A 25,278-nucleotide genomic window follows, 5' to 3' on the forward strand; every position below is an offset into this window, starting at 1 on the left:
TGGTTGTAATAGAAATCCCTAGTTCTCATTTCACTGTGAGAAAAGAACTAATAAATTGGTCACGAATGAAACAGGGATTGAAGCACAGAGGCCATATATGGTGTCAGTGGTGAATCTCAACCCCTGCAGTCCAGATCCAAAAAAAACGGGGACCAGCACAATATAGGTGTCATTTAGCTGCAGAATATTACAGCTAATTAAGTTTAGGTGTTTGCTTTCCTCAATCCTTTCTTGTGCTGTTTCCCCAGTGGTATTGACTGCATGTGCTTCAGCTGCTCTGATGTCAGACCCAGAGTAAGTAAGGAGTTGCAACTTACTTAGAAAAGGCATGTGGCAACAGTATAATACCCCCTTTATTATATAGTAGAATAAATATAAAAATGTATACAAATAATTTTTTTATTTGGACATTAAATTTTATTGATACAGTATGTTTTATTACACTGTTACCTAATGTCTGTTAAAAATGAGGTTCTGGAAGTCTGTTCTGGCATACTTTAAGGAAGAGGCTCCAGAGCAGTTACCCAGTGCCTCCCCTAACCTCTACCATGCAAAACCACAAAATCACCCTGATGCTAATATCAAAAAGAATTTATTGTCTCTTTGCTCTTAAAACCTCACTGTATGCATATGGTATTTCCATTAGTTCCATTTTGCTGAGCTGTTAAGTAGAAAAAATACACACACACACTCATGATTTTTAATTTGTTTTTGAGGTTAATATAGACTGTTTTGAGTCAGATGTAGATGGATTACAGACCAGCACCCCCTCCCCACCCCCCACGTTTAATCACAACGTGAACTTCAACACACTTAATATGTTTGAAGTCTATGTTCCTGACTTTAAATGAGTGAAATTAATGATATCCTCCTACTGGAAGTTTTTGTGAACATTAGAAATAAGAACATATGGGTCAGGCACAGTGACTCACACCTGTAATCCCAGCACTTTGGGAGGCTAGGTGGGTGGATCTCCAGGTCAGGAGATCAAGACCATCCTGGCTAACATGGTAAAACCTCGTCTCTACTAAAATACCAAAAATTAGCCGGGCGTAGTGACGCACATCTGTAGTCCCGGCTACTCAGGAGGCCGAGGCAGGGGAATCGCTTGAACCCAGGAAGCGGAGGTTGCAGTGAGCCAAGATGGTGCCACTGCACTCCAGCCTGGGTGACAGAGCAAGACTCCGTCTCAAAAAAACAAATAAATAAAAAATAAGAACATATGTTAAAAGTACCCAATGCAATTTTGGCAATTAAACTTGCAATAAATAGTTTTGATTTTTATGGTACTGGTAATATAAAGGGATGCTTTCATTAATAGGCATAACACATACCAGTGTCCCATTTGTTCTTGAAATTAAGGAAACGCATTCCTGTCCCAGGATATTTGCATCTGCCTCTCTCGGTAATACTTTTCCTTTAGTTCTTTCAGTGGCTGGCTCATTTCCATCCTTTAGGTTTCAGCTCAAATGTTACCTCTTCATAGGGATGTAAGCTGACCAACCTGTCTAGGTAATTTTATGTTATGCAATATTATTATTGCTTTAATTGTTTTCAACCAAATAAACATGTAAAGACCACTTTCAGATAATGGGCCTATAACAACAGGTGCCTACCTGGACTTTGCTTACCTGCTTTAGAATGAACTAGTTTAACGGTGAACTGGCATAGGGAGAGTCTAATAAGAATAATTTTTTGAGTTTTTCCTCAAATAATAAATTTCTGTTGGTAGAATTTGAAATAATTTGGTAAATGGAAAGGAATTATAATTGTGAGTAATCAGACTTTTCTGATCTCCTACAACCACACTGTATCAGCTTCCCGTTATCCACAGGTAAGGTTGTGAGTGCTGAGAGTAGCTGTCATTACCAGTGAAAACTGTCCAGGCAGAGCTATTAACAAACTCTCATCCAGGTTACTCCTTCATTTTATAGACTTTGGAATTTAAGATCACTTACTTCCAGGGATGATTTTGAAACCTATATAGTTGAAGATGCTTTGAGCTAAATCACTACTCTTTATTTACAGTCCTGAAAAGTAAAATGTTTTAAATTTAAAGTAATAATTTCCCTAAAATTTATGACTTTAATTTGGGTAAGAATTATTTGGGGGACCATTTTAAAAGTACTACATCATATCATTTTCTCTAAAGGCAGAAATTTAGAAATTTGTTTGAAATTATTATAGTCAAATTAGTGCTGTTTTTATAGCTATTATTATTTATAACATTTTCAATTACTTTAAAGTGATAGAGCTTTCCAAGTCTTTTTCATAACTCACATCTCTCTCAAACAGCCGAAGCTACTGTTTAAACTTCCACCTTGGGAAGATGCTAGTCAGACTGCAGTGAGAAATCAGAGTGAAGCTCAATTGGAAGAAAAAGCAGTTAAGTATTTCATAGGAATATTTAGGATATTTGGAACTGAATAGTTAACACACATCTGCTTTATTTTAGTGCATATAGGATAAGTCAGCCTTCATGTATGCTTCCCAGAAGTGCAGCTAAAAACTTAGTTGTTGGGTTTTTTTTCCCTTGTTGTTCTTAGAAAGAAGAGTGCACCATTGATTATCAGAGGGCAGATAATCTGAAGTTGCTTTAAATTATTTAGCTACATTTCCCTTTTTACCTGTGCGTGTGTGTTGGGAAATGGAGATTAATAATAGTTTTAATCTCAGTGGAACTGAATTAAATTAAGAAGCAAGAAAAAGCTACCCCATCTCAGCCACTGTGTTAGTTTAAGACTTTCTGCTTCGATGTTGATCATCCTCATCAGCGGTCCCTCTAGTATAGAATGCTGAGAGGTAACTGAACACAGAATCACACAGAAAGAATATGGGAGTGACGGGAAAGAAAGAGTCTCCATTACAATGTTCCTTGTGCATTGGTTCCTGTAAATGACTCTGCATGTAAATTATGTTGTGGATTACTGGAATTGCCCAAAGGTAAGTTATTTAATTCCCAAGGTGGACTATTTACTTGTAGCATTTAATGACTCAGCTGTGTGACATGTCAACAACCCAGTGCTGTAATTCAAAGACTCAGGAGAACACGGCATGGGAGGAAGGATTCTGTGGTTATATGGGTTTCTCTGTAAACTTTTGCACCTAGAAGCCCAGGAGATATGTGCCCTTCGGGGAAACAAAGGAGATGTCAGCCTCAGGGAGTCTCATTAGACCAGCTATATTCAGTGGCAGTCAGATGCAGAACACTTTGTGTACCTGAAAATGAAGCATACCCTCTTATTTCCCACAAGTTCTGCATGACACAAGCCTTCTCGTAAATTATGCCATAATCACTCTTGCAATATGATTTGCATAGTAGTTCAGAGCATATTCCATTGATATATGACTAACCTCACAACTGGCATCATGTACTTTATTTTTGTTAATGTAAATCCTTGAAAAATATACAGTGTGCTGGTTTCTGAGTTGTTGGCCTCCTGGTACTCCTCAATTCCTCTTTCTCCATCTCTTTGTGGGGACAGTTAGCATCTGAAATTGCACTGGTTGTCCTTTGCATTGCCCCTAGCCACCATTATAGTCTTTATTTTATCTGCAAATAATCTTTAGTTGTACTCCAGTGAAACTCCTCGTAACAGGTAACAAAGGTGAGTGACATCTGGACTGGAGATAATTCTGTCCCTTGCCCTTCATTTTGTCTGTAGTGATATTCTGTAGTACACACCTATGTAGCACATTACATTGTACTTTAAAGGAAGAATCTTGAAATGATTATTTTAAAGGAAAATAAGAAAAAGAAAGCTCATTGCTTTGCTTTGTGATTTGAAATTTAAAGGGTAGTATCAGAATTTTCGGTGTCAGTTTCATACAGCTACCTAGAAGTACTTACAGGGATTTTAAATAAAACCGTACCTTGCCTCTCAGGCTGTATTTTCCAGTCTGAAATCTGTCCAAGCAAACCAATAGACCCCCATTTCTGTATCGTTCTCTTCATCTTCTTTCTTTACCCCACTTGCATTCTTCACCCCACAAACCCATACACATACCCCACTTCAATATAAATACAACCGCAGCCTTTCTGAACAATGTCAAAACTGAAGTATAATGGTCAGTAATCTCCTCATAATAAAACCACGAACTAAAACACCAACCAGAGAACACAGCAGAAGAAAGCTACAGAAGAACAACTGGCTGCCCTCAGGTCTCTGACAAGGCAATGGTAGTAAATGAGAGAACATATTGGAAATGTGGATCACCCAATTTGAGTCTGTTTTTAAATCCTGTGATTGTTTCTGCTTCTAGTTCTATCAGAGATTTGCCACACCCAGGTTGGAAATCAGGCAACAAGAACCATTACTGGGCCTCCCTGTAGGCTAGAACATGACATATCACTTTAAATTGGCTTTTCTTCCTAAGTCAAAACGTTGGGTTTTTTGTTTTTGTTTTTTTTTTTTTCTTGACAACTTTTCAGACAAAATCTTTAAGCCTTGCTGTTTTGTTTTGTTTTTTCTTCAATATATGTGTTGTGTTATTTTAGATGCTGAAGTAGGTTGTTTGAAAAGGCACATAAGCAGCCAGTGAAATGAATTAACAGAAATTGACTACAGGTATCTAATGATGGTTACAGTGAACACAGGATGGTTGGGAAACCAGTGCAAGCTGCTCCAATGCCACCCATCCTGGAGTATTTGATGTATAGACTAACTTCTTTCACTGACTTGTAATAGATAGCATACAATTTTATATATAAATCACAGGTGCATTTGGTATATTCAAAGCCAACTTATGCTATATTTTAAAGCTTTTTTGATGTTGCTACATTGAGATAGTGATTTTTATCTCTATTTTGTTTTAATTTATTTTAAATCACTATATGAAATGCTGACCTTTTGTGTGTGATGATTAATCAAAGCCTTTTCCTTTTCTTTTCATTATCTTAAAGTTTGGCAAAGAATACTATTTTAAATGTATTCAAATAATTTCAAATAAAATGATTTCTAGCTCTTTTAATTATTTAAGAATATCTGACAAACTTTTTAAATGTAGTGGATTGTCATGGGGGAATGCTGAGGAGAAAATATATACATATTTGTATTTCATTCTATCGGATTTATTTAGGAAGTAGCAGGTAAAGTGTGAATGTGGATTAAACAGAGTTGACATTGGAAGGAAGAACGCCATGCAGTGGTCTCTTTGGGTGAAGCTGAGTGGCTTTTTCTTCCAGAAGACAGGCTTTGTATTTTACAATAGTGATGGTAGGGAGTCCTCAATGTGGGTATGTCCATCATGGTCCCTAAGTCCCAGAGAAGTTGCCAGAATTATTCTATACTCTTCAAGCGTCTAAGACCTGGAAAAGGTAGAAGACTCTTGTTACGTTTTTATGCCAGTGTTATGCTTTTTCATATGCTAATGATATATTTAAAGCATTCTTGGAAAATGCTGATTATGATAAAATAAAGTCACTACACCTTTCAACTGTACTCACCAGAGGCAGAAGAATTCTTATTATTTAGACCTATGAGCTTCTAATTCATCTCTGAGATGTGATGGATGAATTGATGTGGCTGATTAGCTCAGCTGAATCAAATAAACTTTTAATGATTAGATATTCTGATAACAAATGATCCATTTAATGCTCATTTCCTAACAGCCTACAAATATTTGCTCATCTCTAGTGATATTAATGAATTTGCCTTGGTCCATTCCTAAATTCTAAAGTACACTTCACTGTGGTAGTAAATGAATATATACAGCTTAAGACTAGTTACAAACTGTATCCACCCAATGGGTTCACCTTGCCAGCTGCTTAGATAGAGCCTATTTATCAAGACAGGGGAATTGCAATGGTGAAAGAGTAATTCACGCAGAGCCGGCTGTGCAAGAGACTGGAGTTTTATTACTCAAATCAGTCTCCCCAGGCATTCGGGGATCAGAGTTTTTAAAGATCATTTGGCGAGTAGGGGCTCACCAAATTACCCTTAAAAACTTGGGACGTGGGGAGTGCTGATTGGTCAGACTGGAGATGGAATCATAGGGGGTTAAAGTTCGGTTATCTTAATGTCTTCGGTTTTTGGGTGGGAGGGCAGAACTGGTTGGGCCAGATTACTGGTGTGGGTGGTGTCAGCCGATCCATCCAGTGCAGGGTCTGTAAACTATCTCAAGCACTGATCTTAGGTTTATGCAATAATGATGTTATCCACAGGAGCAATTTGGGGAGGTTCAGACCCTGAAAGCCAGAGGCTGCATGACCCCCAAATTGTAATTTCTTTTTTCCTTTCTTTTTCTTTCTTTTTTTTTTTTTTGAGACATTGTTTTGCTCCTGTTGCCCAGGCTGGAGCACAATGGTGTGATCTCAGCTTACTGCAACCTCCACCTCCTGGGTTCAAGCAGTTCTCCTGCCTCAGCCTCCCGAGTAGCTGGGATTACAGGTGCTTGCCACTACGCCCGACAAATTTGCATATTTTTAGTAGGGACAGGGTTTAGCCATGTTAGCCAGGCTGTCTCAAACTCCTGAACTCTGGTGATCCACCTACCTCAGCCTCCCAAAGTGCTGGAATTACAGATGTGAGCCACTGTGCCTGGCCTAAATTTCTAATCTTGTAGCTAATTTGTTAGTCCTGCAAAGGCAGACTGGACCCCAGACAAGAAGACAACGGTAAAGGGCAGTTATCAATTTTGTTTCAGAGTCAAACCATGAACTGAATTCCTTCCCAAAGTTAGTTCAGCCAACACCCAGGAATGAACAAGGACAGCTTAAGGATTAGAAAGAAGCAAGATAGAGTCAGTTAGGTTTAATTTCTGTCACTGTCATAATTTCCTCAGTTATAATTTTGCAAAGGCAGTTTCAAAACCTCATTAACCTCAAAAGTTAAAATACATCTTTCTATAGTATACATGCTATAGGCTTCCCCCAAAATAATTTGTATATTGAGGGAAGCCTATATCGTATGGCTTTTCCTCACCTGATCTGTCAAACCCAGAACAAATTAAAACATGATGTGTGGCCACATTATTTTTACTTAGAAAGTGTAATATTCACTTATTGGTAAGAACAGCTATTAGCGCCCCTCCACTGTCATTCAATGTCTGTGCAGTGACTACATGTACAGTCATTAAGGGTAAACATTTAAAAAAATATTTGTGTCAATTTAGGTGTTTCGTGAACTTTCCCTTTCTTAGAACTAAAGAATAATAGAAAAGGGACTATCCAATCACATGTAAACAATAGCAGCAAAACAGGCTTTTTCCCAGAAAGCTCTTTTCTTCCAAGTATTTGAAGAAAATTTTTCCTTTGTTTTTTGTTTAACACTTCACTCCTACTTAGAATTTTACATTTTTACTTCTGCCCTATAAGAGCCCTTAGTTATAGTCATAATTGTTTATTTCTTTGTTACTGAGGTTATTTATCTAGGCATGTTTCATAAAGAAGAAATAAATGCATTTAGTGTAATATAATAATTTATTTTTATAATATTCTTATGTCTTATTTTAGGTGTTTTTATTTGGAATAAAAAGACTTGGGCTGGGAGCAGTGACTCACGTCTGTAATCCCAGCACTATGGGAGGCCGAGGCGGGCGGATCACGAGGACAGGAGATCAAGACCATCTTGGCTAACACAGTGAAACCCTGTCTCTACTAAAAATACAAAAAAATTAGCTGGGTGTGGTGGCACCCACCTGTAGTCCCAGCTACTTGGGAACTGAGGCAGGAGAATCACTTAAATCCAGGAGGCAGAGGTTGCAGTGAGCCAAGATTGTGCCACTGCACTCCAGCCTGGGCAACAGAGTGACACTCCATCTCAAAAAAAAAAAAAAAAAAAAAGACTTGGAGGCCCATGGGTCGGCTTCAAAGAGTCTGCATTACCCCAAAAAGTATATATAAAATTATATATGTGTGTTGTATATAATGTACATTTTCCTAGGGAGAATGTCAAGTTTTATTAGACTCTCAAAGTCTATTACTACAAAAATAAGAGCCACTGATTTATTAAAACCATCTGAAATGGCATGGAAGTATCTTCATTATTTCCTGGAAGTGGTCTTCCCTCTCGACTTCTCCTACCTCCTAATGCCCTTTCATTGTTCCAGCAATGCTTTTCTTTTCAGGATTAAGTCTTGGGAGCATGTTGAGAGTGGGGTTCAGGGATTGGGGGTTTGGAAGTGTGGGTGGAGTAATGAACCTGCAGGTTGAACTTAAATCTGTTTAAATGAAAATTGTAGATTAAAGAAAAAGGGGGAAAAATTACAAAGGCAGCTCTGGGTAAAATGGGAGAGGTTATGGAGTTATAATTTATTTCGTTGTAATTATATGTTCATTCTAGGACATATACTGGCTTTTTCTTTTTTAATCATGAAGCATATCAAAGCTACAATAATGGCCTGGGTATGGTGGTTCATGCCTGTAATCCCAGCATTTGGGGAGGCCGAGGCAGGAGGATTGCTTGAGCCCAGCAGTACAAGACCACCCTGGGTAACATAGTGAGATCCCATCTCTACAAAAAGTAAAAAATAAATTAGCTGGGTGTGGTGGTGCACACCTATACTCCCAGCTACTTGGTAGGCTGAGGTGGGAGGATCACTTGAGCTTGGAAGACAGAGGCTGCAGTGAGCTCTGACTGTGACACTGCACTCTAGCCTGAATGAAGAGGGAGACCCTATCTCCAAAAAAAAAAAAAAGAAAGGAAAGAAAAGCTACACTGTTCTTGGCTTATGTTCCGCTGAGAGTAATGGTACACAGTAGCATAATTTTTTATATAAAACAGTGTCAACCATAACCACTTAAGTTTTCAAAATGCATTTTTTAAATTTTAAAATCAAGTAAGAAGTTCATAAAGACTAGCAATAATTTCTTGCTTTATTTACAGCCTACAATTGAGACTAAAAACTATAATTTAGACAAAATCAGTAATTGACTACAATGGTTGGTATCTTATTAGCTGTTGTTGATTGGCATATTGAATTATTGAAAGTAAGGTTAATGAACTAAATTTTCTATTTCTCTAATTTTCTCATGTTTTTTGGCATACAATTTTTTTATTGAAAACTATCTCAGTACCATTTTGGAATAGAGTAGGTTATAGGAAACAAACATAACTAAAGTGGATTCAAATATATTTATTTATTGCACTTTGGGAGGACAAGGTGGGCGGATCACGAGGTTGGGAGATCGAGACCATCCCGGCTAACATGGTGAAACCTCGTCTCTACTAAAAATAAAAAAAAAAATTAGCCAGGCGTTGTGGCAGGCACCTATAGTGCCAGCTACTCGGGAGGCTGAGGCAGGAGAATGGAGTGAACCCGGGAGGTGGAGCTTGCAGTGAGCCAAGATCACGCCACTGCACCCCAGCCTGGGTGACAGAGTGAGACTCCATCTCAAAAAAAGAAAAATAAGTGTATGTATATATATATGTGTGTGTGTGTGTGTGTGTATGTGTATATTTGACCTTCATATTTCAACAAAATGGAGTTGTCTTGACCATTTGAGTCCATAGTCACAAAAACTAGGCACATATTTCCTTTAAAATAAAAAATTAAGTAAAATGAAGGGACTCATACACAACTTACAATGCTATCAGTTTGTCTTTGCTAAACACTAAGATATGAATTAGGACAGACAGTTTAATTCTGTTCTGTTTTGACATTATATGAAAATTTAAAATATTAAAAGCAGCTCTAGGTATGCTTTTAAAATACGTTAATCTTAACTAATAACAACCCACAAACCCATGGTATAAGGAAAACTTAAGGCCCAAATAGGGCTGTAAATATTTTCAGCCTTCCAAGATGGTTCATAGAAATATGATACTGCCCAAAGGCTGTTTCTCTCTGTATAAGGCATCTAATGAGGTTCTGTTCAATCTGCAAAGGATGTTAAAGTATTGCTGAATGGTTTTTGTCCCAGATGCACAATGAATAAGATGCCTGGCAACAATAGATCAAAACCCCCTTGAGGCATCATACGCATTTATTATGAAGTGCTCAAATGTGACAATATACAAATCACCAACAAAATAGCAGTTATTTTATGAAAATTATGAGGGCAAGGGTGAGGCCCTCTTAAGTATGCCAACAAAATGCAATTAAACAGATTATATTGCTAGAAACAGTCTGCTTTGGGCTAATTTTGCATAATGTATTCATTTAATTCATGCCCACATAACCAAATGTTTATAGGGTAGAAATGTTCAACTGTTTCCCAGTCTGATTGCTGGAAGTTAGTTTGCAGAACTCTTTAGAAGTGAGCCCTCTATTTCATGTGATACTGAGAGAATGCCAGTAGGGGCCAAGTTCATTCTGCTTCTAAGTGTCATAGGTCTATGTGGGTCCCTACAGGACCACAAGAGACCTGGGCTGAGTCATTCTGTGCACCATTTTTCTCTCTTTACTTCTTTTATTAGTCAAAGTTCTCTTAGAGGGATAGAATTAGTAGGAGATATATATATATACACACACACACACATATACACATGTATGTACATATATATACATACACATGTATATACATATATATATATATATATATATATATATATATAAAAATGGGAGTTATTAAGTATTAAGTTACACGATCACAAGGTCCCACAATAGGCTGTCTGCAAGCTGAGGAGCAAGGAGAGCCGGTCCAAGCTCCATAACTGAAGAACTTGGAGTCCAGTGTTCGATGGCAGGAAGCATCCAGCACAGGAGAAAGATGTAGGCTGGGAGGCTAGGCCAGTCTCCCCTTTCACATTTCTCTGCCTGCTTTATATTCACCAGCAGCTGATTAGATTGTGCCCACCAGATTAACAGTGGGTCTGCCTTCCTCAGCCCACTGACTCAAATGCTAATCTCCTTTGGTAACACCCCACAGACACACCCAGGATCAACACCCTGCATCCTTGTATCCAGTCAAGTTGACACTCAGTATTAACCATTATGCTTCTTTAGATGATTAGTTAATTTTGTTTTTAAAAATCTAGATTCCACATATTTCCTCTAGTTCTTTTATTTTATTTTTATTTTTTTGAGCTGTACTCTTGCTTTGTTGCCCAGGCTGGAGTGCAGTGGCATGATCTCAGTTCACTGCAACCTCTAACTCCTGGGCTCAAGCAATTCTCCTGTTGCAGCCTCCCAAGTAACTGGGATTATGGGCACGCAGCACCACACCTGGCTATTTTTTTAATTTTTAGTAGAGACGGTGTTTCACCAGGTTTTCCAGGCTGGTCTTGAACTCCTGGTCTCCTGTGATCTGTATACCTGAGCCTCCCAAAGTGCTGGAATTACAGGCATGAGTCATTGCACCCATCCTCCTCCAGTTCTTAAAATGAGAGAAAACAAAGACAAATGGCCTCAGTCTTCCTTAAAGAGGATGATTTTTCATTTTCTTAAATCTTCACACTCTGCTTTGTCTCAGATTCAGTCTTTATTTATTTAGTAAAGACTTCCTGTTTATAGATGTCACCTCTGGAAAGACTTGAGAATACAACTATGGAGTTGAGAATACAAACATTTTCTTAATCATTTAACTTTTGATGCACTGTTATCAATGACCCCTTTTAAAGCCAATCCTATAAACATTCTAAGATGCTGTAGACAATGAAGGCCTATCTGGGCTCAGGATTGGCTGCATGTGCCATATCTTTCTGATTTATTTTCCTGCCTTGTTTTCAGTAATGATTTACTCATTTATTTTAATTGATGAAGATATGTCTGAATTTCACCTTGTTGTGGAGACTACCTTTTTCACTGTATACCTAATTAAGAGCTAATATATGTGTTTAATTCCTTGTCTATATCACTACTCTTGTCTAGTTGTGATTCATATAATCAAATCTAACATTTTATATCCTTATAAATAATCTTACCATTGCAAAAGTGGTAAGATCTATTCCTTTCATTGAATTGTAGTATTTACTCTTAAACCCTATGGTCCTAACACTAAATGAGATGAAAAAAAGTACAGTCATTCTTTGATGACTATTTTTCTGCTATAGAGATCATTCCAAGTAGTTCTCATTTTTTACATTTTTTAAAAAATTATTAATAATAGATGGTAAATAGAATACCTGTAAATGAAGTAAACTTGAAACAATTTTTAACAGCCTTTGTTTTATAATTATATATTATGCTTTCTTTGCAGGACCGTGTAATTGCATTAGAAACGGTAAGTTGGGGCATTTTCTTTCTCCTTGTATCAGAATTACTGCTGTCTCCTGATGTGGATTTCAGAGCACACCAAAGGAAGCAGTTTCAGAAATCATTTCTAGAACTACATCTAAGATGTCAAAGGGGAAAACAAGCTAAACTGTATCTAAAAGGTATGTGGATATAGACTTTAAAATGAAAAAAATTAAATAAAAATGTGGGCGTGCTTAAGTGGTCACATCTCTCAGTACTTCTCATGTCAAGATGTACTAATTTATGAAAAATATATTAAATGTAATCAATGCTTGGTATATTTTTTACTGTATTTCACAATCACTAAAAGGATTGGTTGATAAGAAACTGAGATCAGGTTGCTATTTATCTTTCATGTCTAAGATTTTAACATTCTTGGTTTTTATAAACATTTTCACCCACCAATGTCACAAAAAGAATAATGAAAGCATGCCAACTTTTTCTGAATAATCTTACTTGTAGGAATGTACTATTAAGAAATAATTTTTCAAGCTCATAGATGTAAAGACTAGATGCATACAATATTCACTGAAAAATTATTTTTGGCTGGTCACAGTGGCTCACACCCATAATCCCAGCACTTTGGGAGACTGAAGCAGGCGGATCACTTGAGGTCAGGAGTTCGAGACCAGCCTGGCCAACGTGATGAAACCCCATCTCTACTAAAAATACAGAAATTAGCTGGGCATGGTGGTGAGCACCTGTAATCTCAGCTACTCAGGAGGCTGAAGCAGGAGAATTGCTTGAACCCGGGAGGTGGAGATTGCAGTGAGCCGCGATCACACCACTGTACTCCAGTGTAACAGTGCAAGACTCTTTCCCAAAAAAAAACAAAACTAAGAGAAAACCAACCCAACTTATTGTCAATAAAATTATGGTTCTGTAGTGCATGGAATTTTCACCCAACATGCCACAGTGGTTATGCAAAGGCTTATAATATTAATGGAAAAAATTTCAATATATAAAATTGTATATACTTTAATGATGAAATACAGGCATATAAAAAAAGAATGGAAGAGAGTAAGCAAAACTCACAACAGTGATAAGTTACAGAAGAATTATAGACTTTAGTTTTATTCCTTTCTGTTTTTCAAGTATTTGATGAAATACTATGCAGCCATAAAAAGTCAGGTTTTCAAAAAAGTAAATATTACCATGCTAATATATGAAAAAGTGATAAATAAAGATATGTAAAGAGTGATAAAAATATTAAGTGTGCATATTTTACATTTAAAAAGACTAAGAAAATACATAAAATATTAGAAGTATCTTAGTAGTGGTGATTTTTTTTCTTTTTATATTTTTAACAAGCAGGAAAAAAATATTTCGATAATAAGGTTAATAAAAAATGAAATGTTTATTTGTGAGTATGAAGAGAGGAAAGATGATTATGGACCACATTTCAGTAATATGCAAGCAAGTGATTTTGATTGATGGTGTCCAGACCCTATGGATAAATAACTTCTTCCTGAGATTTAAATGGGCCATTTAGAAAGTACACTATTCTCAGTTTCAGTATGATGACATTGTTGGTGAATAAAATGTTTAGTGTTCTTCCACATGTATTTTACTTACCCCTAGAAAGTGACTTGCCAACAGAATTTGGCCTGCAAATTAAATGCTTTTTAAAAAAATCTGAACAAAAACATAATTGTTGAGTTTGAAGACCTGGATATGGTGTACAAAATGCCGCTTATGCAACACCTAGCAGATGACTTCTTTCTTGTTTTCTTCATCTGTAAAATGGTTGTGATTAAAATTATTTTATCAGGTTGCTTTAAGAATTAAGAGAGAAAATGCATGTGAAAATATTTAGGACCAACAAATGTTATCGTTACCATTATGTGATTGCTTGTTACTTCTTATTTCATCATTTCAATTCTACCTATATACTGTGCAAAACTGAAAATGGTATCAGCAACAATGACTATTTGTATTTGTTAATATTTTTTATCTAACCTCTTCACTAACAAAGTACATAGGAATAGAATCATAAATGTCCTATCATAAAGGTTCCCATAAGAATAAAGGTAAAAATAAAAAGTCGTCATGGGAAAAATAAAATTGATTAAATGGACTAGGTTTTAAACAGCAGTAGTTTTTTGATAGTTTCAATTTGAAATAATTATAAATAAAACCATAAAAATTAAAATGCTCAGTAATAATGTTAATGATCAAATATTATGAAGTCCTTTGATTTCATATGACATTTTAAGGGACAGATTTTAATGAACTTGGTAGACTATTCAACTGATAAAACACTTTATAGTTCATAAAATCAAATATGCTGAAAGCTATCTCAAGATCATTTATTATTCTCTCTCAAGTCAGGGCTTAAAACTCAGAAAAATGTTGTTGGTCCATATTTGGTTGAGTTGTTATTAACAGTACCGAAAGTGTTGCATGTAGGGCATGTATCATGGTGTTACCAATCTGCAAATGTTTGAAATTTCACCATTCCATTAGGATTATTTACAGTAGATTGATTTTAGCAGTCCAGTAGTTACAATACCTGAAACGAAGATCACCTTTTCATCATAATAAGAAATTTGATTTAGCTTGCCACCTAAGCATCTATCTGCTTGGGTCACAGTCACATGCTCATTTTTCCCTGTCTTCCTCAACTTTTCCCTCTCTTTCTTTAATAGCAGGTAAGCTCTTTGGATTAGAAACTACATTTTATTTGCAAATGCATTGCCAGGGTCTGTCAAAAATGTTTGATATATAGTAGACAATCAATAAACATTTGTAGAATGAAAGAATGACTGTCAAACTGCAAGTGTCTCAACCTCACATAAGACTGTACTTAGGAATAAACAGCATTGGTCCAATAGTTGTGAGAAATTCCCCAGAAACATGGCAATGTATTCTTTATTTCCTAGAATTCCTGGTCAATACTATATTCTATTTGGTGTTTCACAGAAGCTCTAACCATCTTCACTAAATTTTAATGTAAATTTTACTGGGATGGAACCACCTTCAGCCAAAACAGAATGGGTTGATTCCCTAAATAAAGCTAAGTGATTATATGGGGAAAACAAAAACCTTGATTGAGAGCCCCAGCTCATGGGCCAAGGATGGGACTCAGCAGTGGAAATGTATTGGGCTCAATATGAGGCAGTGTGTTGATGCCAAGAAAGAAAAAAGGAAAGTAAATTGTGATCAGTGCCTTCAAGGAATTTGTACTCTAATTAGGTAAAGAAGACACATTCATTTAAATGAATTAATGATGAAAGATAACAACAACAAAAAAATACAGTCCATGAATGAAAAAGATAATGCATTTTCAGAAGCTATTTTTGAAGAAAAGATAATTGTAAAGAAAACTGAGGCATCATTGTGATCTGGGTTCATTGTGAAAATGATAGATTTTGCAGTTTGAGGACATGATAAGGAGCTTAAATTTATTTCTGAAATATGAAGAATCAGTAGTCAGGTAGAAAGAGCCAGAGAAGACCTTTCATATTGGAGATGTAATCAAAGTCTAAGACAGTAATGAACAAAAGGGGTTGTTAAAAGGATTTTTTAAGGTAAAGTCATGACTTCCATACACATATAAAATTAACTTGTAACAAATGTGTTTATTTAACTCATTAATTAATGAGGGAATGAACAAGAAGTTACAAATGACTTAAAGGAGCATTTAAACAACCACACATATATAAGCACTACAGAGTGCTGAAATGTATTTTAAATAAAGGCAAAATTGACTTCTTCTGCAATGAGGAAGGAAAATCAATGGAACCCTACCAGACAAAATTTATTGTCTGTGAACAAAAATTATTTGTATTGTTATCAGTTACCTGCAACTCATAAAGTTATAAATAACTCAAAGATGGTGAGAGCACAGAGATCCCACAGAATCAGAAAACCGAGATAGGTGTGCTAGGCAAAAACTAGGTCTTCACTGAAGATACCTAGTAAGTTTCTGTTCCATTTCAAAGTCTTTTCACATTTTTTCCCTGTAGGTTCATAGGAGATAATGTAGAGAGAGATAGATAACAGTTTGAGAGAGTAAGAGGGGTCATTCTGGTGTTCTGAAATACAAACCAAGCAGTTTAGACTTGATTTTTTTGTATCAGAGTTTTATATCTTTTACATCAGGGATCTTTTATAACAGAATCTAAATAGGTCCTTCCCAAATGTTAGTTCATACTGGTCAGTACTAGTTACTGAAACATTCTGTTGGGAAGGATTTTTTTCTGGTTGCTCTTCCAGAAAGAGTGCTGTGATCACCTTACATTTTCTGCCACCTGCATTTCAAGGTTGGGAGGTAGAAAGTGGGAGCATAGGTATTACACCAATAGGCTGCCATTGGTGGCTTTTAATGAGGGATCGTGGTGCAGTGGATGGGGTCTATAAATGTAGTGACAGTGTGCAGGACGGTGTGGAATAGTAAGAGACTGCAAGCAGGAAGAGGGAAAGTGCACATTGGAGGGAATCCAGCCTTAGAAATGTGCTTGGAAAATTAGGAGTAGGGGCAGTTTGGTGCCAGAGCAGAGTGCATGCAAAGGCAAAGTGCATACCCTTGTTTAGAGAAAGGAACTAAACTAGCAAACTTAGTAAGTGGGAGGTCATGGGGGAAAAGAAAATATAGATACTACAGTAAGGCTCCTTTCAGGAAGTGAAAGGGATTGTAAGGCAATTCACTTTGGTGATATAAATGCAGTTTTTCATATCACCCTTTAAATCTGTCTTTATTTTCATTTCCATTAATACCATGACAATGTTGATTCTCATACCTTTGTATTAGTTAAAGTTGGAGAAACACTCAAAATAATAGTGGGTTAAGTAACATAAAAATTAATTTATCTCATGTGCTAATCCAAACATAAGCTATCCACTGGCAGGTAGTGTCCCCATGGTGTTAGAACGCTACGTTCCTTCTGTCTTTTTGTTCCTTCTGTCTTTTGAACCGTGATCCTCAATATGTTGTTGCTCTGTCCTCATTATCCAATGCCTATGCCACCTCTTGCCCTTATATTTGCATACTAACTAGAAAAATGAAGGAAAGGGAGGGCATGTAACTCCCCTGCAGTGGAAACTGAAAATAGTGGAAACTGGAAGTTGCACATACCATTTCTGTTCATATCCATGGACCAGAACTTAGTGACACAGTCATAGCTAGCTCTAAGATTCAAAAAAATAACCATATAGACCATAGGCTTTTAGAAATTACAAAGCAAATTTTAAACAATTCACAGGTCAAAAAAGGTAGTGTAAATTTTGAATAGAACTGAATGATTAAAATATTAATGTGTTGAAATAGATGGGATATAGTAGTAGTGTTATCTATGATGAAATGTAAAGGCTTTAGTGCTTATGTTAAAAAAAAGGGGATGGAAATTAATGAGCTTATCACCCAACATAAGATATTAAAAGGAAATTAAAAGAGTAAAACCTAAAGAAAACACAAGAAGGGAAAAAATAAAGACTGAAAATTAATGAAATAGAAAAAAAAACACGCAATAAACAGGGCTAACAAAGTGAAGTCTGTTTTTTGACCAACGAATCATAGTAAAAAAGACCATTGTCCATTATGATTGGAAAAAAAGGATATAACTACAGGTCTTGGAGAATTTAACCACATAGCAAAGTATTCTGAATAATTTTCTAATTATAAATTAGAGAAATAAATTCCTAGAAAAATGTAATTTTCAAAAATGAAGAAGAAATAGCATAACTAAATTTTTAAAAAATAATTAAAAAAATTTTTCAACTATTTTTAGTCAATTAAAATTTAATCAGAAAAGGGCTACCAAGCCCAAATAATTTTATACATAAGTTCTACCAAATGTTCTAGGGGCAGATAATTTCAGTTTTATAAAACTCTTCCAGAGACTAGAAAAAGAGGGAACATGCCCAGTTTATATCCTGAGTCAGCATAGTGTTTGTGCTACAACCAAGCATAAGAATAAGTAAGGGAATTTAGACCCTTAGTCATTAACACGAATGCAAAAATTTATACAAAAGATTAGCGAAATAGATTTAGGAATGTTTAAAAAGAATAACATCATGAACAAGTTGAGTTTGTTCCAGCGGTTCAGTTGAGTTAAACAAGTTGGTTTAACATTAGAAAATTAATCAATGTAATTTATAGCATAGTGACAGATTAGGGAGAAATAAAATTTGAAAAGGCCATCCCCGTAAATGAATAAGAAGCATTGATCCCACCACTACCACCACCACCACCACCATCATCATCATCATAAACCTTCTATTAAACTAAGAATAGAGGGAAACTTTCTTAATCTCATAAAGGTCATATGGAAAAAAAGTCTATGGGTAAATCACCTTAGCACTGAAATGCTGACATCCTCCTCTATGACCAGGAACAAAGGACGTGCTGTTGCACAGCTTCTGTTAGACACTGTGCAGATGGTCCTAGCCAGTGCAGTAAAATTGATATTTGCAAATACTGTTCTTGTTTATATAAAATGCCCAAGGAATTCATAGTTAAATTATGAAAAAATATAGAGTTTATCAATTTCTTTGATTAAAAAACAGTATATTTTACTTCTAACTCCAAGCAACAATTACTAAGAAAATGTAATTAACACTATACCAATGCAAAAGTAACAAAAAATTCAAAGTACATAAGAGAAAAAAAAACTTTAAAAAGAATCACAAGTGTTTTATAGAGAAGACACTCTAGCCAAGAAATTTCTGAAGAACAAAGTAAGGGGGGTTTTCTTAAATATATATCAAAACGTATTAAAACTATGGAAATTAAGATAGTGTTGTCTTGGCAAAGGAATATATAAGTTGGTCAGTGTAATCAAATAGAGAACCCAGAAACGGAAATACATATGGAAACTTGATGTCTGACACAAATGGCATCACATATCGGTGGAGTAAAGATGAACTTTTCCATAGATGGTATTAAAAATATTAAACTGAACCTCTATCTCATATCAGATGCAAAAATGTGGTGTTCTCACTCATAAGTGGGAGTTGAACATGAGAACACATTTACACAGGGAGCAAACATCACACGCTGGGGCATGTCGGTGGGTTGGGGGTAAGGGAGGGAGAGCATTAGGACAAATATCTAATGCATGCGGGACTTAAAACCTAAATGACAGATTGATGGGTGCAGCAAACCACCACAGCACATGTATAACTGTGTAACAAACCTGCACGTTCTGCATATGTATCCCAGAACTTAAAGTATAATTTAAAAAGAAAGAAAGATAGAAAACCAAAATGTGAATGGCAAACCATAAGATTTTTAGAACACACACAAAAAATTGTTGAATATTTTCATAACCCTGGAACTGAAGGAGATTTCTGAAGAAAAAAAAAAAGGCAAACAAGGCATTGAAATAATGGATCATATAAAAGAAGTGACTCAAGTTACCATGTTAAAATTAAGACCTTCTGTAAACCAAATAAAAATACGACATAAAAAGAGTGAAAAGCCACACATAGAATATGTTTGTAGCAGATATAACTGACTACCAATTTGTGTCCTAATCTTATTGCCTAAAAAACAATTAGAAAAAGATATCCAAGCTTTTAAAAGGGACAAAAGAAGGTCAAAGGGCATAAGCAAGCATCTCTATTGAAAAAGAAACATGTGAGAAGACATTTTTCATTAGCAATCAGGGAGACACTAATTAAAACCACCGATTGTCATTTTCTTTAAACTGTATGTATATATTTTACTTATAATTTTGTATCAATGACATATTTCACCAAAAAAAATTTTAAAAACTGAAGGGAACTGAAACGTGTTAGTATAACTTTTTAAAAGCTTTTTACTGCAAAATGATTAATGCTGACCCCAACAGGAATGTTCAAAGAGAGCTGGTAAGTAACAGCATGTTCTAACTGGGGTAGCATGCCCCTGGGAGTATACAGAGATCTTCCAAGAGGTAGTCAGGCACAAATAGTTTTAAGAGAATTGGCTTATAGTTTTTTGTTTTTGTTTTTGTTTTTGTTTTTGAGATGGAGTTTCACTCTGTTACCCAGGCTGGGGGTGCAGTGGCGCCATCTCGGCTCACTGCAACCTCCATCTCCCGCATTCAAACAATTCTACTGCCTCAGCCTCCCAAGTAGCTGGGATTACAGGCGCCTACCGCCACGCCCAGCTAACTGAGAATTGGTTTTTATAGCTTCAGTTTCTAGATACACTTTCTCCTAAAATGACTCTGCTTTGAAAGGCCATCGTACCTTTCATAATTGACTTTCTCCCACTTTATTTAAAAAAAACAAACAAACAACAACAACAAAAACAAACAAACAAACAAAAAAACAGGCCTATTTCTCACCCATCCTGAGTTCCATGAGGCAAATTCCCCCAGGCACTTTAAGGTGCCAAGCAAAGGGGTAGTTTAAGATTTTTGTGCCTGCTGGCCTTCTTTAATCAAGGCCCCGAGGTAAGACTTCTTATCCTTCTTAGTTGCACATATATTTTTGTGAAGAACAAAGAGCTGTATTTGATATATGGGATACTGGGGTTGAGGTGTTCTGAATTAGATATATTCTGTTTATTGGGGAGGGAGGTGAAGACATTTTTATTTAATAACCTCACCTCTTCCACTACTCTACTATAATCAAAGGATGTATAGCTCCAGAAATCAAAGCTAAGAGAGTGTTGATAAGAAATCATTGAAGGCAGCAGTGTCTTATTTCATCCAGGTGACAAACTCTAGCAGAGCGCCATGTTTTACCTATTTATCTGTTTTAGAATTATGATTCAAAAGTGAGACAGTTTTCACAGGGACACACATTAACACCATTCCATTTAATTGAGAAATGAAGTCAGATTCTTTTTGTACCATAAAGCAAGAGTGATTTGGCTGATTGGTTTGACAGTGAGGACTGGCTTTGCCAGTCTGTAAGTCTGGGGTTTATATGGAACCATATTTAATGCTAAGATAAAATAAATATATCAAAAATATTACACTAATAGAATAGTGTTAAAGTTAGCAAGATTTTTATTTGTCTCAACCCTTCCTGTATATGTTGAGTTAAACAAAAGAAGAACAGTTACATGATAAATCTTGACAAATAAAGCCTTTTTGGCATACCTTCGAGAAATAGGAAGTAAATGGTCTAAATAACTGCGTAATAGTCCTTTGGTAAGTCAGGTAGTTTCTCATTCTTTGCTTTCAACAAAGTCAAAAGAGAACTTCGTAGTGCTGATAGATTATTAAAATTAATTTTGATGACAGATCACTATGTAATATTTACCATAAGAGTAGGAAAACATTCAAGAATTGAGTAACATTGTTATAACAAAACTTTCATTCTCATGTGCTTTTTATGTGAACAAGATTTGTGATTAAATCTATAGAAATAATAGGAATAGAAATGAAATGAAACCCTGTCTTATTCAAACAAAAATTAACATTTAGCTAGGGTTATGTGAACTAACTCAGTGTGGGAGAAGAGGAAGCTATATTTATTCCATTAAGAGATACACTTTTTGGAAGCTTTGGATTTTTTTTTTACATTTCACATTTAATAATTTCATAACATACCTAATATTAATTATAATGCTAATCCAGTCTATAAAAATGTATAACATAGAGCTTTATGGTCTCAGAGAATTTTAAAAACCAATTTTTTTCTCTATATTTATATATATACATTGTTACAGAGAATGATGAAGTATGGCAAAATGATAAAAACACTTATGAACTTACATATATTTTATATTAGTATAAACTGAAGGGAAAAAAGGAACCAGAAAAAAATCTGTCTTTTAACAATGGTCATATTTATATTGTAAGTGGATAAATGGTGGCAACAAATTACTGAGTTATTTAAAGTTTACTGGATACGTTTATATTATTTATATGCATGAGTTTTATTTGAAAACGTCATTCTTTACAATATTGCAAGAAAATGTCATCCTTTGCAACTACTTACGCTTATGATTAAAAACATTTAGATAACTTAAAAACGTGTGTGAGAGAGAGATAGCTTTAAAACTTAATTTTGAAAACCATTGACTTAGAGCAAATGTGTAATTAGTAGTTGCAATTAGTCAGCATTTAATCAGCTTCCCAAATACTTAAAAAAATCTTCTCTCTCTTATTTTCGAAATATACTTACAGAGCTAACACAACTTAAAATGGGGTAAAGCCTAACCTAAAGCTGTATAGAGAAAAATATATACTCATATGCCTATATTGAGAAATATTACAAAACACTGGAAAACTCTTAGAAATATGACTTTTCTTTTAAAAACACTGTAGAGTCTGAGGCATATCTATCTCTGAAAGATTCATTGAACTGTACACATTAGCTGAGCTTCAAGATTAGGTGTCCAAGTTTGTAAGAAGATGCCCATGTGTCTCTGGAAATTACAGACTAAGTGATGTCATAGACATTTACTTCACCTGTTTGTGTTGGAGTAGACAATTGCTGTTGGAGTTTTTATTTTTAATTTTTTTCCCTTTTTACCCTGGATCTAACACTGATTGTGCTTCATCCTGCTGCATGTGCAAATCACTCTACAGGCACTGAAGTTGAAGAGCCATCACTCTTTGTTAGGACACTAAATTGTGCTCTAGGGCACTTAAGAATATATAGACCCAAATGAGTTAGAGTACTTACTAAAGTGCCACTGTTAAACTCAGGAAACAACTGACTTGATAATGTAGATCTGGCCAAATAACTGCTAATTATTTGCAGTGCCTCTCTTAAGTATTTGTAAGAATCTTGAAGCTAAGGAAAACTTGCCTTTATCTCTTTACAAAGCCAGAACTTGCTGCTTTAAAACCAAAGATCAAGCTAGGTTCATTTTTGGTTTTGCCAAGGCTATGAGCCTCTCATTGAAGTTGCCTGAAAGGTTCAGTCCAATTGGCTTTACACCAAATAAAACGCAGTGTGCTCTGTTACAGTTTTGACCCAGAATCAGGTGAATCCCAGCAGTTTTGGCTGAGCTACATTGTAAAATTTTGGATTTGTTCAGACTTGACACTTCCTGGGAACCCATTCAAACTGAAACCGGAAAAAGGTTTTGCACAAACCCTGTCCTAGCCCGTTCTGCCAAGTTTCCCACTGCTCTAATGTTGGTCTACCTTCTGTATATTCGCATCGAGGGCAAACGGAAATATCCTCATGAATCTCTCATGAGGGATCTTGGGTGAAACAATCTAGACATTCTCCTTTCTCCACCCTGTCCCCAAATACACAGCCCATATTCTGTGTTAGTCAGTATTAAGCTATGTACGTTTTCCAGTAATAGGGATATCTTCAAAGGGTTAAGCTTCTGAACAACATGATTGTTTATGGTCAAATGTAGAAAATACTGCTAAAACAAGTGGGCTGTTTATACAGAGTTACAACCTTGTGGCAGAAGGTGATGACCAACTTAAAAAATGTGAGGCTTCTTTCAGCCTGTAAAAATTGTTTTCTACAGCCCTGTCAAATGTTTCATAAACAGGATAACATAGGAAAGGTATCACTGAGAAATTACATAATGAATGCAACTTCACCAGCAGATGAATTTAGTATTATTGAATTGCTCAGTGTTTGGAGGTCAGTCTGATCTCATTGTATTTGATGCTGATAAGTAGTCATACTGCCTTTCTAACTTCCTTGGTTGATAATGTGTTTTATAGGCCTTTTCTAAACAATATTAAGAACAATGCATTCTCTTGGTAAAAGCTCTTGCTTTATATTGTAAAGATAATATGAATGTATATTGTAAAGCACAATGGCAGTGTCTTTCTGTAAAATACAACACATATAAGAAATGCTTTCTGCTGTCTTTAAGAGAGCCTATCTGGGTGAAATCTCAGAGTAATGAGAGTATATTTGATATTTTTTTAAGATCCTAACTTAACTATAAAACAAGATATTTGTATTACACTCACAATATATAGTAGGTGAGAATAGTATATTTTATATACATTTTAAATAGTCTTTAATGAAAATCTGATATGGAGAATTTGTATTTTGTGCATCTAATTTTAACAAATTCCCTTCAGTCTTTAGCTGAAAATTATTATATGACTAGTTTTAAATGATGGAAAGTGATATGATAAAAAATAGTATCTGATTATTAGTCAGAAAATCTAGATACTGGTCATGTCTCCATCATAGCCAGGCACATGACCCTGGCCAAATTATTTAACCTTTCTGAATTTCAATTATTATTATTATTTTTCATGATTGGGCTGGACTAGATCATCTTTAAGTTTCTCTCCCAGCAGGGCGCAGTGGCTTACACCTGTAATCCCAGCACTTTGGAAGGCCGAGGAGGGTGAATCACCTGAGGTCAGGAGTTCGAGACTAGCCTGGCTAACATGGCGAAACCACGTTTCTACTAAAAATACAAAAAATTAGCTGGATGTGGTGGTGTGCGCCTGTAATCCCAGCTACTCAGGAGACTGAGGCGGGAGAATCATTTGAACCTGAGAGGTGGAGGTTGCAGGGAGCTGAGATCACGCCATCGCACTCTAGCTTGGGCAACAAGAGAGAAGCTCCATCTCAAAAAAACAAAACAAACAAAAAAATTCCTCTCCCTAGTAGACTTTAGTCTAATATAGGAGGAATTAAAAATCTGGAGTCTTCACAAAATTTCTATGTTGCCAATAGTTACTATCAAACAACTTACCCTAGTTTAATCATATTATATTATGTATGAGTTATTAAATCCCTACCATGTCTCAACACTGTCGTAAAGCTTACAGCAGACGAGGTTCCTGCTGCCACGGTTCTCACATTTTAGATAATGTTAGAACTCAATGCTAGAAATCCTTGTCAAAACCCCTCACCCTATTCAAGAGAAGTCTAGAGGCCAAAGGAGTTTATGATTTTCTAAATGTGACAAAACTAGGGCTAAAATTCAGATGTCCTGATTAGCAACACAGCATTCTTTCTATTCGATATCCTCCACTTGTGACTGGTGAGAGTAATGAAGATATATGTAAGGAACGCTTTGCAAGTATCTACTAAATGATACAAAGTGAGGAGGAAGAAAATTTGCAATCAAATCCCATATTTACCTTGAGCAGGGTAAGAAGAAATAGGGTATGGACATTTTGGGACTATATTTAAAATGGTCATAATATGCCCTAAGCTCATTGGTAAATGGAGTTTCATGAAACAACTTTGATCTAGTTTTCCTCCTTTTGAATGTTGAAGAGTTGGCCTGCCCCTAGATTGCATTCCTAGTTATGTCTTGAGCTTTGTCAGTGA

The 25,278-nt window shown here is 35.7% G+C and overlaps 1 protein-coding gene across 3 annotated transcripts in view; it reads left to right on the top strand.

Moving 5' to 3' along the window:
* CEP128 (centrosomal protein 128) overlaps nt 1-25,278 on the top strand; it is a 488,113-nt gene that overhangs the window by 412,909 nt on the left and 49,926 nt on the right. For all 3 annotated transcript variants that reach the window (XM_033187243.1, XM_033187242.1, XM_033187244.1), the window contains 2 exons: nt 2,296-2,385; nt 12,080-12,103. In XM_033187243.1, coding sequence (XP_033043134.1) covers nt 2,296-2,385; nt 12,080-12,103 — 114 coding nt within the window. The remainder of the gene's footprint in view (nt 1-2,295; nt 2,386-12,079; nt 12,104-25,278) is intronic.

The sequence above is a fragment of the Trachypithecus francoisi genome, unplaced genomic scaffold, assembly GCF_009764315.1.
Source record: "Trachypithecus francoisi isolate TF-2019V2 unplaced genomic scaffold, Tfra_2.0 Lachesis_group3, whole genome shotgun sequence".
NCBI classification, from domain to species: Eukaryota; Metazoa; Chordata; class Mammalia; order Primates; family Cercopithecidae; genus Trachypithecus; species Trachypithecus francoisi.